The following is a 13,861-nucleotide window of genomic DNA, read 5'->3' on the forward strand; positions in this document are numbered from 1 at the left end:
GCAGCGTGTGCTGGCTGACCTGTTAGTTTATAGTTAACCCGTACTCACATAGCGATAGAGTAGCCACACTCAATTATAGAACCCAAAGCGGTTAGAGTTACCCCATTTGCGAGTTGTTTAGTTAAAGTGCCGTCTCCAACTTAGTGTGCGTGTGCCTCCGTACATACACAACACTGGTGTCAGATTGAAACGTATAGTTAGTGTGAGGCTACAGCGGGTATGTTGACTAGATGGAAGGTGTTCAACAAGTCGTCTTCGGACGAGGAGGAGAACGAGGGTGTCATCCCTCAGACGGCCCCGGCTGCTGGAGCCTCGGAGAGGGAGCGTGGGGATGACTGGGAGCGTGGGGATGACTGCTTGCGTGATCTCCTGGTCGCCGTCGCAGCCCTCGCTGTCATCCTGCAGGCTGATGTCGACAATGGGGGACGCTGCGTCTGCGGACCTCTACACCTGCTGCTTCCCACTTGCGGGACACTGCAGGGGCACCTGGCGTCATTGCTGGCAGAAATGCGAGCGCTCGAGTTACCTCTAGAAGGGTGTTTTGGCCTACTCTTCCGCGTTGGCTCGTAGAATGAGTAATTCAGTATTCAAAAGAGGAAGAAAACTGTGTGAATGCCAGAAGCAAGTAATAACAATAATTTAGAGTACTTTGTCAATGCACTGCTGCATGAAGGCTCCCTGATATCGTCAGTTATGGGGCTATGTTACGGTGCGAAAGAAGTTCAACATACATACATTGGCAAGCGCAAACATCCAATTAGCACGGCTAAAGAAGTCACCACGTCGTACATGTTTGCCTTTGTTTCTCGTTTCAAAAAAGTAAAGGCGCAACCCAGCATTCGCTTGGCTACGTCACTGAGGCTGATTTTGGTCCACCATTCAGAGTCTGTTTTGTTCGATTTTTGTCAAGCCATGATGCTAGACTCTAGTTATTAATACTCTGCAAGATGACACACGGAATGCCAAAACCGGCCCAGAGCTTGCTTGCGTTAAACCAATGCTACGGACATTATGCATGGAACTTGTAAACAAACAAAATTTACTTTTTGTCTGTGGCTGGATGGATAAAAACAACAGCTTTGAAACGTGCTAAATATGAATGCTAAGTTTCTGCAACCGATCTTATGGAGGCAGTGGGTGCTGTATGGATCGCAGCGACACCGCCAGGATGTTTGCACGGACGGCGAATTTGTCGGTGATGTGAGATGATTTGGACGTCACCAAAGTCGCAGCTCGGAGATTATTTGAGCCTCCATTTGTGGAAGGCATCTCGCGCGTTGATTTCGCGCGCGGTTTAGCGAAGTCCATACTTGTCGTGGGAGACAGAAACCCTGTGTTTCCACATTCGGGTCCTCGATGAAGTGTTTTATTTGCCACATCCAGGGGCGCAAGTGCTTATTTCAACGGGGGGTATGCAAGAAACGACCGAGGGCCTCCCCTCATTTCTCCCGACTGACTTTTACTGAAATAGCTGAGGATGTTTTTAACCTGTATACAACAATACGTAGGCTAATAAATATACTGTATACTGTATTTATTGTTTTAGTTGCACCGTGTATTTGCTTTAGAGGAAGTCTCACAGTGACAATATTAATAAAAAAACATTTAAAGGTACAAAACTCACAATTAAGTTATCCATCCATGCGTCTTGCTTTCACGCCGGCCCCACCGGTATATGATTTCCTCTAAGGGGATGGATCGTGCAACTTTACGCTCTATTGATATGATAGCCAGATGCGCTAATCGGTCATGGTCCAGGGAATTGTTTATAGAACATTTCTTTAAATTTCTAAACATTTTGTACTTGTTTATCTGTGGATTCGGGGCCCCCTTGTGGCCGACTGGGCTCCCACGCGTCGCAAAACGCTGCCACCTGCCCCACAGTTTACGTCCCTGGCCCCTTCTATAGCAGCAGCCCACGATCTCGTTCAGCGAGTGCCGATTTACAAATACTGTAGTTATTTTAAGCTCATATTGCGGAGGCGCGCACCGAGAAAGGTTTCCCGGAGTTTAGTCGATGGCGTAGGGTTTCCTTTAGGTCTTGTCGGAGCGGCAGAGCGGTGTTGTCCGTGCTATTGGAGTGCTCCCCGGGTCGTCACGGCATCGCGTCGAATGTTGGCTGTGGGCAGTTGCCGGATAAAGCTAGTGCGGAGCCTGGAGAATATGTTATAAAGGGGGTGTAAATAAAAAAAAACACAAATATTAAAACACAAATTTTTTTACTTGCACAGTAAAGTAATTATATTTTTTAATTTGCTATACAGCCAGATAATAAGACAAATCTTTAACCTTAAACACCCAGTCGTCCATAAAAGTTGAAGGCAGTATAGTACTATAGTAATAGAGCAAGTGCAGAATCGCTGAAGCGGAATGTGTAGCTTGAAAGCATTTAGCGCGGGGCATTTGAAAGTGCGGGGCCCGTAGTATATGTAGCTGCTTGTGCTACGAGGATAATCCGCCACTGGCTGTGAGGTCGATGTTCGCCAGCACAGGAAGCCACCACGGGGAGTAGATTGCATCTGAGGTCTGCTGCCGATGATGCTAAGTGCGGTATTGATTTCGCTCTCGACGAGGATTCGCGTGAGAGCTGGTAACGACCCACTGGAGCGCACTACGACTTCACGGTCGTCGTTTCCCCACGCTGGTTCCTGCGTCTACTCATCAATTGTATTTACATTTGTGTAGCCACTGGGCGGCACTCTAGTGGAGTGACATTGCCGGATGTCACTGCACGACACTGTGTGAAGCGGGTTGCGCAATGTCGACGTCGCAGACGTCCGTGCGAGTGGCTGTACGAACGGCACTGTGCTCTGTGTGTAGTGCCAGCCCCGGGAGGATAGGGGGCGGAAGAGTGTCATAGAAGGTCCGGGGTTGAGAGGGGCCATGGCACTCCGGTTGAACCCAGAGGTCGAGTGACCGGAGGTACAGACCCCGGGACCCCCAACAAGTGGGCTGGGGGAACCACGTGTCCAGGGACAGGTCCTTCTCGAGTCTTTGTGTCCCGGGGTGGGGCGAGCCCGGGACTGGGGATATAAGCCGGGGTTCTGAGCGGCACCGGCTGCTGTTGTCCGAATGAAGATCTCCACGTCGTCGCCTGGGAGAGGAGCTCCAACTACGGGACCCAGACCCGAGCTGGGGTCCGGTCCGCTATAGCCACCCCGTGTGTTCAGAGTAGCTGGCCCAGAGGATAAACCTCCCTAGGTTACCTGGTGGAGGGGCAGCTACCCCTCGTGTTAAGGATGTTATTGAATTAACGTTTTGCCTCCAAGAAGTCTCGGTCTCAATCTGTACCCACTACACTAGCATGCACTTTAATGTTTGCTGGGCTCTCCTTTGCCTCCCTGAGCGGTATAATACTTGTCAGTTACCACATATTTTAGCAACACCAGCTCAAACATGTGCCATGGTGTCGCAATGTTAAGCGCACAGGACGTCCAATGCAGCGTTTACCGATTCAATCCTATCTCGCAGCGGAGCTTTGCAACAATTGGGCAAGCATCTTAAATTCCTCCACCTAACCCCAACAGTATATATAAGTACACCACAGTCGATTGTCAGGGCACATTTGGAGGTGGGGGGGGATACATTTTGGGTAATCCCGCCTCTTCCTAGACTTCTGTCTGGCTAGCGTGGAAATGCAGACCAGAAACACTAAACTGTAAACGGGCTCTCCTGAGCGACCTCAGGTGGAAGCCCTTCCATCAATAGTGAGCCTGTCATTGCAGGGCCGCCACGTTGAGTTATTACCCAGTACTTCATTTCAGCCGCAACAGTCTGGAATGCCGCGATCTAAATATTTTTGTAAACCAGCCTTAGCCATCTCCTAGTGATACTAATTGTGTCGTCTCTGGATTATAAATAGGAATACGGCATACAATTGTAGTGACTGACTCGGAGACACTACGAGTAGGAGGCACTCTGTTTATTAACACGGCCTGACAGTAACACTGGCGACGCCGAGATGGTGAAGATGGAGACGACGGTACAGACTCCAGCAGCAGCACGATGGGATCCCACTCCAGACGACAGCCCCGAGGTCCCCCACAGGGGCCCCTCTTGTACTGTCAGCGTGGCCTGGCTCCGCCCCCGGCTACGCCCCCCTTCTGGAACCTACTAGCGGGTTCTCGGTGTGCCCCTTCCGTGACCCTTCCCCTAGATCCCTCTCTGGTCTATCACGTGACCTGCCGTCAGGGCTGCTGTAAGCTGCCGATCTCCTTCCCCGCCAGCAGCCAGCGCTATGCTGCTACGTGACCGATTCTATGTCACTACACAATTATTATGGATAGGCGTACCTTGTACTCGAGTGGTAGTAGTAGTGCCTTATGCAGATGATTCCTCCTCCAAGCTAACTTAAAAGCATTCCAAAAAATGATTAATCCCTGATGATAACATATTGTATGATAATTTGTTGTAAATCTGGACACATTTCTTTCTGGATGTTAAATTGCATGTTTGGATAGAGATATTGCTTGAATGTAGGGCTTTTGGTGTTGAAGATAATACAGTCATATTGGTGGAATATGATAAAGCTCGGATTTAAGGATGGGCTGCAAGACACCACACACTTCATGAGCTAACGTGTCCTTTGTTATTACATTTCATAGTGGTGTGTTCATTAAAACTCACTATTGTATTTGGGGAAATCTGCAATGTTAATGTAACTGTTCACTTTCCTAGAAACAAAACATCTCACCTCACTGCACAGTAAGTGGATTTTGGGCAATTTGTAGGGACTTTGGAGCATTATTCCCTCACATGAATTGGTTTTCTCCAGGTCCCAAAGTTTTCCTCACAAATGCAAAGTAATTCTTGAATATTGGACAAACGTGCAAATTGTACAAACATGCAGAACCATCCTGAAAATGAATCTTGAGACTGTTCCCTAGACACATTTAAAGGGAGAACCATTCACCCTCATAGATATCTGCAATGTTCTCTATGGCTTCTCAAAAATCCTAACCTCCGAACTCCAAATGATTTAAAATTCACTCCCAAATTTTTCTCCCATACGTGTAAACATCACCCTAGTACTCCCTTCACTGAATCCTAATCCAGTCCCAGCTCAACTTCAACATTTTACCATCTTGAACCCTGCCTACGTCTCCCCTCTCTCATCTCGCTCTACACTTAGCAGCCAAGGCTTTCAATCAGCCTTAGTCAGTGGGAGATCGCTCATTCACATCTGCTGCCAATAGTCTGGAACTTTCTGCCCCCAGCCATTCATGCTGTAGCCTTGCTGCCCCCATTCCAGTCCAGGCTCCCCTTGAAGTCTCGATGTTTCGTAACAGCCTTTTGAGATGCGGTTGCAATCAGATCATTATATATTCCACTTGAACTGCGTCGATAAAAGTGATAATGTACGTTCACTGAAGTGCATTAGCTGATGAGTGGTAACCATGGAGATATTGGAGCACAGAGTTTGTAGTCCTGTTACAGAGGGGTTTTAATGATGTCTTTTGATTATGCGACATTAAAACACTACTGTAATCCAACAGGTAATTCACGCAGGACAAAGACACACCTGGTCACATGCACACAACAGATATTCTCTTCACCTGAACACTCGAGGCAAGCACTATTTGTGAGCGTCTATTAAGGCATGGCACAAGAAAATGCTGATTTGACAAGCACTACTCTCACCCGACCGTCTTTGTTACTCGTGTATAGATATATTTGAGTAGTGACCACACCACCCCCGCCGCAACAGGTACTCAGTTGACGAATGAGTCCACTGAGGATGTTCCAGGTAAGGTTCAAATATCACTTGGCGACCGGTGGTGCTGGCGATGACCATCAATCTCACGAACATACATCAAACAAGGCTCTCTACGACTGGATGACAAAGCGATCACTAACCTATGTGACACACACAAGTCTCTCTGACGAGTCTGGGTAAGTGCTGCTCGCGAGCACTTATTAAGGCCAGCACATGTAGGACTGTAAGGTAAAGCTACCAAATGGCTGTAGTAACGATTTTGCAGGGGAATCACAATTTTAAAGTCTGTGCCGGTGTTACAAAACCTTTGTTGAAAATGTGCATTTCGCCTGGCCCCCATGCACGACTCATCATCTGGAAATCGGGCGGGGCTACCTGAATAGTGGGCAGGGTCGGCCGAGGAGTGGGTGGAGCCAACTTCAGGAAGAGTGAAGACCTGTGGGCGGAGCGAGTGGTTGAGTAGGCGTGGCAATGTAAAAGTGGGCAGGGCTGACCAAGGGGAAGGGGCTTCCAGCCCCACAATGCATCCCGGTGAAGCCTCCAAGTGAGTTGGTTAGCTTTACTGTAAGGCTATGGCAGAAGTAGATAATGTAGAAACATGATATCGACACACAAAACATGTTACTCTCTCACATGCTCACACAAAATAACCAGCATTCACCCCATCATGGTGTTGATATCACTGCTGTGGTTGTGCCAGGCTAGGTGGACTCCGAGGTCAATAAGGAATTGGCCAAATGTTCTAACGTAAGACTCCTTTGAAAAATAATCTTCAGACTCGTGAGACTCTCCTGGATTAATAGAGAATATTATTATGGTAATACTTGAGGACAGTGGTTATAAGTCGGGTCCCATCTGACCCATGTGCTTCATTTTTCAACACCATCAAGCTGGAGATAACAGCGCCCTCCAAAAGCAACCCAGGACCCCCCACCCCCCCGCCAATACTTTAGGCACAGTACTGTGAGAACCTGCCCCCCCCCCGCCAGACCCTAGCCACAAGCACTTGCAGCCATGACCTGACACACATTAGACCTAATCCGACGAGTGTGGGGTTGATGCTGTGAACACCAGAAACTAAACAGCTAAAATCAAAACCTCAATTTGAAGCTTTCGTGACTACAGGAATTCATATTCTTTGGGTCTTTCGGTAAAGTCACGTAGGTTAGAAAAAAATAATAGATCCCGACGTTTTGATCGCAACGCAAGCAATCCGCCTGATGACGATTGCTTGCGTTGCGATCGAAACGTCGTGATCACGTAGATAGGTTGAAATAAAATAACAAAAAATAACAAAAGACTACGGTAAAGTCACGTAGATAGGTTGAAAGAAAATATACAAAAAAATAACAAAAAGTTTTTTGTTATTTCGTTTTTTTGTTATTTTCTTTCTTTCAACCTATCTTATTTTCTTTCAACTTATCTGCGTGCCTTTACCGAAAGACCCAAAGAATATAAAATCAAAACATTTCACACATTGGGGCAGAATAGAACATGCTAACCATCCAAACGCTAGCCTGACCCTGAACCAATGAGCCAATCATCCACTTTTGACTAGCCCTGTCCCGAAATCCTAAAAATCGAGACTCACCAGCTATTAGTGCCAACCTTAGCCCTAAATAACCAGCCAACCAGCCAATATAACTAGACCTTTCCCAATTTATGTGTATCGCGTCATCAGCTTCTATTATTTGCCATATTTCTAACCATAAATATTACTATTTAGCTAACGAGCCATGAAAAATTACCCTTCCACTGATCCTAAGCCTAACCCACTATTCAACCGGCCGCTAGTACGAGCAGCCCCATCCATAAATCTATCCAATTTACCAACTAGCCACGAGTCCAGCCGTAGGCAACCTGCGGCTCCTGAGCCGCGTTTGGCTCTTTAAGGACTTGCTTCGTGACGTTCTTTATTCAGGACCGTCTCGTATTCACATGCATTGTGGCACTTGAAATATTGAGTTTTTTTACGAAATAAAAAAAAAGGTCTCTTCTTGCTATTTTGGGTGCCGACTTCTGCATTAGTGTTAGATCTTCCTCTGAACATAACTCTAAACATAACCAAACCTTTAGTCAATTGCAATTGAACTGCGTCATTCGTAATGATTTTCAATTTACATTGCAATTTTCATGGCGATTATAATCGATCCCAGCTTTGCCCCTGATCTCATCTTTTCAAAGGGTGCCCCTTTCCCCTTTTTGTCCACATTTCCATTGTTGGTGTCCACAGCGCTGTGTGGTTCTGCAAATAATTTGAGGACTGCACCAGCATCGGTGTACAAGCACAGATACAATAACAACGCACCTCCTTTGTGATTAAGTCTGCCGCCATCATAGAGTGAGCGATTTTGTGTTTGCTACTCTAAAACAGTAAAGCTTTGATTTATGGGAGGAAGAAAAAAAACCCCGATATTAAATAAACACTTCTGACATCCCAAAAAACTCTCAAAATATACTGCGCATTGTGCATGCCAATCCCCTGTTGGATGAAAGCCTCTCCATGTCACGCCGGTTGCGAGGGTTATATGAGCATACTTCACCGCGCCATTCAGTGCAGGTTGAAGGTGTGGAGCACTGGTCGTGGGAGTAAAGAAGCACGTCGTAACAACAGATGTTCCTGCACTGCCTTTCGCAGCCCACAATAAAGTTCCCTAGCAGCTTCTTAAGTTTTTTCGGTAAAGTCACGTAGAAAGTAAAATAAAAAAAAATAAAAAAAAAATTCCCTAGCAGCTTATAACACCTGTCATGCATAGCAGTCGCCTATGAAGCAATACTCCAAACTCAAACCGCGCAAAGCTTCTGAGATGTAACGAGATCGGGCGCATCGAGCGGCTAATTCGGTTCGTGGGCCAGCATGGGCAGTCGTGGGGAAGTTTTGGTAATAATTTACTAAATAGATAAGAGTCTGCCTCACACACAAATTAAACAAAATAAACATTTTGGTCCTTGGGCCATCGGGACCAGTGTTTTCCAGCAGCATGTATTTAGGCAGGTCAACTCTGCACCCGTGTCAACTCTCTGTGTATCATTACCGTGGGCGCCACGATGGTGAGATGTTAACTACCTCACCTGGTATACAGGAGGTTGTGGGTTCGATCCCGACCCTGGCGCCTGTGTTTTTTGGAGTTTGCATGTTCTCCCCATGGTCGCGTCGATTTTTCTCTGGGTCCATCCAGTTTTGCCCTCCACATTAAAAAAAATACCATGCATTTAGAGTATTTAGCCGCTATACATTTCCACATAAGCCACTTGGTTGAGCTATCATTTGTGGCCTGGTCATTTCTAAAAATAGTTATAGAGCTCAGTGGGCCTTACCTGTTAAAATAAAAATAGTGTAGTTTAGTTTTAGCAGAGACAGGCCTGGATCCAACGAAAATGTTATTTTTTTATTTTTTTATATGGAGAGAAACTCTCGTCTCTTCACATTTCAACTCCCTTCAACGTTTGTAAGGTACCGCAGTGGAGAAGCGCTTTTTCACCAATTATGACGTTAACATTTTCCACTCATTCTTAGAAAAAGGAATTGCCTGTAACGTTATCCCATTATGACTGGACACTGAAAGCGTTTTAAGATTCACATATTCTCAGTGACAAACGAACCAATAAACGCTATCCTATTGCAATAATGGTGGCATCCCTTTGTTAATCCACCACTGGATGAAGGTCTCCTCACTCCCCGTCATAGGGGTTGTGTGAACATACTTCACCACGTTGGTCAATACCTGTTGGTAAAGGTGGGGGAGGGGGGGCAGCACTGGTTTCAGATATGACTTGCCACTGATTTTAGCCGTGGTGGGAATTAAGATGTGGTCCCTGGGTGCATGGCTAATCGCACTGAATCACTGTGCTCCAAATACATGGAATGTGCCCGAACTCATCAGATCTCAGAAGCTAAGCAGGTTTAAGCCTGGATAGTGCTTGGATGGGCAACCAACAAGCATAATTGCTTGTTGTAGGTTGCTCTTGGGCAATGTTTAAGGCTCCTAAATCAACAGGCCACAATGACCAGTGCGGTGAAGTATGATCACATGTCCCCCAAGACCGAAAGGTGTGGGGAGGCCCTCATCAAGCAGTGGAAGGACAAAAATACTGTACATGTACACATATGGTCAATTGTACTGTCTATTTTTTTATATTTCAAGGGAACACTAATTACGAATGTGGTGATATTTTATCTCTCACTTTAATCGTTTTTTTTTACCATTTCCTTTTAAAATACAGTACTTAAGTGTTATTACTATCATTACAATTAGTGACATATTTATTTCTATACACTTACACATATTATTGTTCCACAGTAATTAAACTTTAATAAGCACGAATAAATGTCTTTACGTGAACACTCAAATGTGACACCACAAGTGATGCTTCATTGCTCGCGATGCCTGCCCTGGTTTGACCTGACTTGATCTGACCTGATCCATGCCCCCTGCCCCCCATCCCGGCATTATAGAGTCACGAGGTGGGGGGCCCATATTTTAATGATACCCCCTTCCCATCCCTAACCCCCTCCCCAAAAACCCCAACTCAAAATGCCATGCTCGTTCAAGTCCATGCGATTTGACGAGCAGCTCCCCACGTGACGGTGGGGAAAATGACGGGAAACGGAGCCTGTCTCCAGGCCAAGGCTTCTCAAACTCTGGTCCCAGGTCCTCCCCACAGGTTGGAGTGGGGCATCACAGCCGAGTGTGGTTGGGTCAGTGACCAGGAAAATATTCACTCACTGAGTACACCATATCCAAGTGCAATAGCAAGGGCCGGAGGGCAGGAGTGTTGGAGCTTTGGATGCAGTAGGGGGGGGGGGCATTGCGAGCATTGCACCTTACCCCAGGCGCAAAAATGTCGAGCGACAGCTCTGCCACATCCACCACACCTCTCGTTATGGCTGTGGCTACGAGTCACTCCAGTCTACCAGCGATCTGGAAAATATTCAGTGAGACATTAAGCCCTAGAGTAGTGAGACACCTTGAGGTATCTATTATTATAGCTACCAAACGTTCTGGTTTGGCCAGGACATTCTGGGTTCAGAAAGGCTATTATGGTGTTCTGAAGAATTTGTGAAAATTGGAATGTTGTCTGGGTTTAACATTTTCTGACCTCGTTCTTGACTCATTATATGGGCAAAGGGCAAGGCCACCTGTGTACTGGGCGGTGTTGGCAGAAGAGGGGGTGGGGCCTATGAGCAGTTAGGGGGGGGGGCAATGACAGGAAGAGTGAGGGGGACCTCTGGACGGAGCTAGTGGTTGAGTGGGTGTGGCCATATAAAAGTGGGCGGGGCTGGCAGAGGGCAGGGGAGCCGTCGTTAGACCAAGTGTCCAATTTGAGCCTCCCAGGAATTTGGCAGCTTTGGGTAACATAATATCAGCGTAAGAACCCGGGAAGTGCTATTCATACAAGTACCTTGGTGCTACGCTCGCCTGGCATTGCTTATATCTCATGATGCTGCTTATATTCATGGTGTTGATGGCGACCATAATGCGATGATGTCATGAAACACTGTGCACACCTGGTGATTGGTAAACACGGAAACCCACACTGGTGAGGACTGAGGACGGAGCTTTGAAAAACCCTACACTCAACCAGAACTTAACTAATTCTGCTGTGTGTCCTTTACCAATGCTGGCAGCCGCTCCTAAGCCAAGAGGGAAGGGGACCTCTCTCTGAGCCCTCAATCCCCAGGGTCCCACAGTCACTCCCTCTTGGGCCTCCATGGGACGCCACTCCACAACAACGGTGGATGCTTCTCAGACGAACGTCTCAGGGATGGAGTCTGACTGCTCAGGGCTGAGATTGCCGATCCTCCTGGCATCCGGGCTGCCCTCTGAGGGCCGCCCCTCGGCCGGCAAGGCTCGCACCCAGCGAGAAACGGCTCCACCGGGCCCCATACCACCCGCATCCCCCACGTTGGACCCCTTCGCGGCACCCGCTTGGCTCGTGAAGAAGGTCCTGCTCGCCGGGGCGTCCCTTGGCAAGCACTTGACGGGGCCTAGCCGGGCCTGCACTGCTGGACTGTAGGGGATGCCGTCCCAGCCTTGCCCATTGAGCTCGGCGGGGTTTGGGCCCCCCAGGCTCGGCAGGTCTGGCTGTGATTGCGAGAAGAGGAAGCTGTTGTTTCTTCCACCACTGCTGCCACTGTTGCCGCTGCTGCTGCTGACTTTGCAGCTGCTGCTGTTGATACAGTGGAAGCGGCGGCCATCTTCCACTCCTCCGGGTCCTTGCCCTGGGCGACCTAGGCCCTCCCTGGTGTTCGTGCCCACGAGGTCCTGAGTGTCTGTGACTCCGGGGCCTGAGCTGCGGGTGCGAGTGAGGGGGATGGGTCCTCCACCTCCTCCTCCTCCGACTTCCGCTCCACCTGGGGCCACGTGTGACCTCGAGTCATTGTCTCTCAGGGTCATGAGGTCAAGGTCGAGGTCAGGGGCCCGGGAAGGAGTGGCGACCATGTCAGGATGTGGTAACCGGTTGAAAGGGTCTGTGGGAGAAGAGAGAAGGAGGTCACAAACGGGTGCTTGGAAATGTACACACCAGGGTGGTGGGCATCTAAGGACAATTATCTGGAACTGTGATGTCCAATCACTTAAGAAATAAATTAATTTTCCATTTGGTGCGTCACGTGTGGTTTGGGTGGGGGGTTCCTGCTTCCTGTAATCAGCCAGAAACGCCTTTTGGCGTCCTCTGGTCTAACACCGTTTGAGACGAGTGTATTAAAATAACCGTACCAACGGTAATCCCTATTGAAGTATGGTGGCATGTATAGGCATGCATTTAATTTTTTTTGATAGATTCTCTAATTAGTCTTAGCCAGTAATAGCTAGATTTGCACAGAACTTCAACATTATCAACATCGATTGAGTGCCCTTGTTGGCACGCGTGTTCTGCTACTGCTGACAGTTGTATTTGGGATTATTTAATATTTCTTTGGTGTTCTTTTAGGATCGTGCTGATCATTAGTCCTGTTTGCCCAACATAGCATTTGCCACAAGTGCAGTTAATCCTGTACACACCTTCTGTTGATAGCTTTGGTAATACATATTTTGTACCAGATATTAATTTGTGTATTTTATGTACCGTGTCAAATCTGACGTGGATGTTTTGTTTTTCGAAACATCTGGGTAGTTTCAATGCTCGTGTTATTTTATTTGGTTTTGGCATTCAATGCCCTGTTGATTTGTGCATCATTGTGACTGTTCATTTGCAGCGCTTCTTTAACATGTTTAATTTCACTTCTCAGACTGTCACCATCTGACACTTTCTTAGCCCGATGAATGAGCGTCTTGATAAGAGCAGAGTTCATAGGGAGGGGTACCATGGGGGATGGTGTATTCTGTGCTAATGTGTGTGGTTACCATGGGGTCCTGTGTCTGTGTGTGGTTACCGTGGGCATGGTTACCATGGGGACGGTGGGTCCTGTGTGTATGTGGATGTTGCCACGGCATCCACGCGTGAGTTCTCCGCTGCACTGTGCTTGCTCCTTCCGCTGCAGAAGCAAAATAATTATGGGGTCACAACGATCATCACGGCGGGGATGAATGGGTAATAGAGTTGGTGACAGTGTCATTGATGGTGGTGGTTTGGGGAACCTAGGGACCCGAGTTCGATTCCCGCTCACGGCCAACACCAGTGACGATTATCTGAACTGGAACCAGTCTTTGGCCTCCCCTAGCTCGGCTCAGCCTCAAATGAGTAGCTGGTGCGGTGTGTACAAACATCGCCACTGGGGAGACAAAGGCGGCCGGGCGTGGTGCTGGCCACCCACCCCCTCGTGTGCCGTACCGACCTTCATAGGTGCTTGCTAACAGCACTTGCCCAAACAGTTTGTTTAGACTATGCGGGGAATTTTTGTCTTTGTTTTTTTGATGATGGTGGTTAGACTGATACTGACTATGCAGGCGATGATGGTGTTTAAGGTGGGGTTAATGCTTCTTTTTTAATTGGTGTCAATCCTGATGATGGTATTGATGACGATGGTGCTTGTGATGATGGTGCTGATGATGTTGAAGACAGCGCTGGAAGTGTATGCTGACGGTGTTCAGAGTGGTGGTGATGATGACAATGTTGATGACTGTGCTGATGTATATATGTTGAAATTCTTTTGCAGCATACGTAACTAACCACGCGAATCGGAGGTGCGGGGGAAGGACAACA

The 13,861-nt window shown here is 47.7% G+C and overlaps 1 protein-coding gene across 2 annotated transcripts in view; it reads right to left on the minus strand.

Moving 5' to 3' along the window:
* Positions 1-6,656: 6,656 nt before the first annotated feature.
* Positions 6,657-13,861, minus strand: part of LOC144932538 (rho GTPase-activating protein 6-like) — a 52,733-nt gene continuing 45,528 nt past the window's right edge. The window contains exons 13-14 of one of the 2 annotated variants that reach the window (XM_078856721.1): positions 13,107-13,193; positions 6,657-12,188 (exon numbers count right to left, since the gene is read on the minus strand). In XM_078856721.1, the coding sequence (XP_078712847.1) occupies positions 11,464-12,188; positions 13,107-13,193 (812 nt within the window). In that variant the 3' untranslated portion in view covers positions 6,657-11,463. Of the gene's footprint in view, positions 12,189-13,091; positions 13,194-13,861 lie in introns of both variants that reach the window. The other variant, XM_078856720.1, reaches the window with a different exon arrangement.

This window comes from Lampetra fluviatilis, chromosome 5 (genome assembly GCF_964198595.1).
Source record: "Lampetra fluviatilis chromosome 5, kcLamFluv1.1, whole genome shotgun sequence".
In the NCBI taxonomy this organism is placed as follows: domain Eukaryota; kingdom Metazoa; phylum Chordata; class Hyperoartia; order Petromyzontiformes; family Petromyzontidae; genus Lampetra; species Lampetra fluviatilis.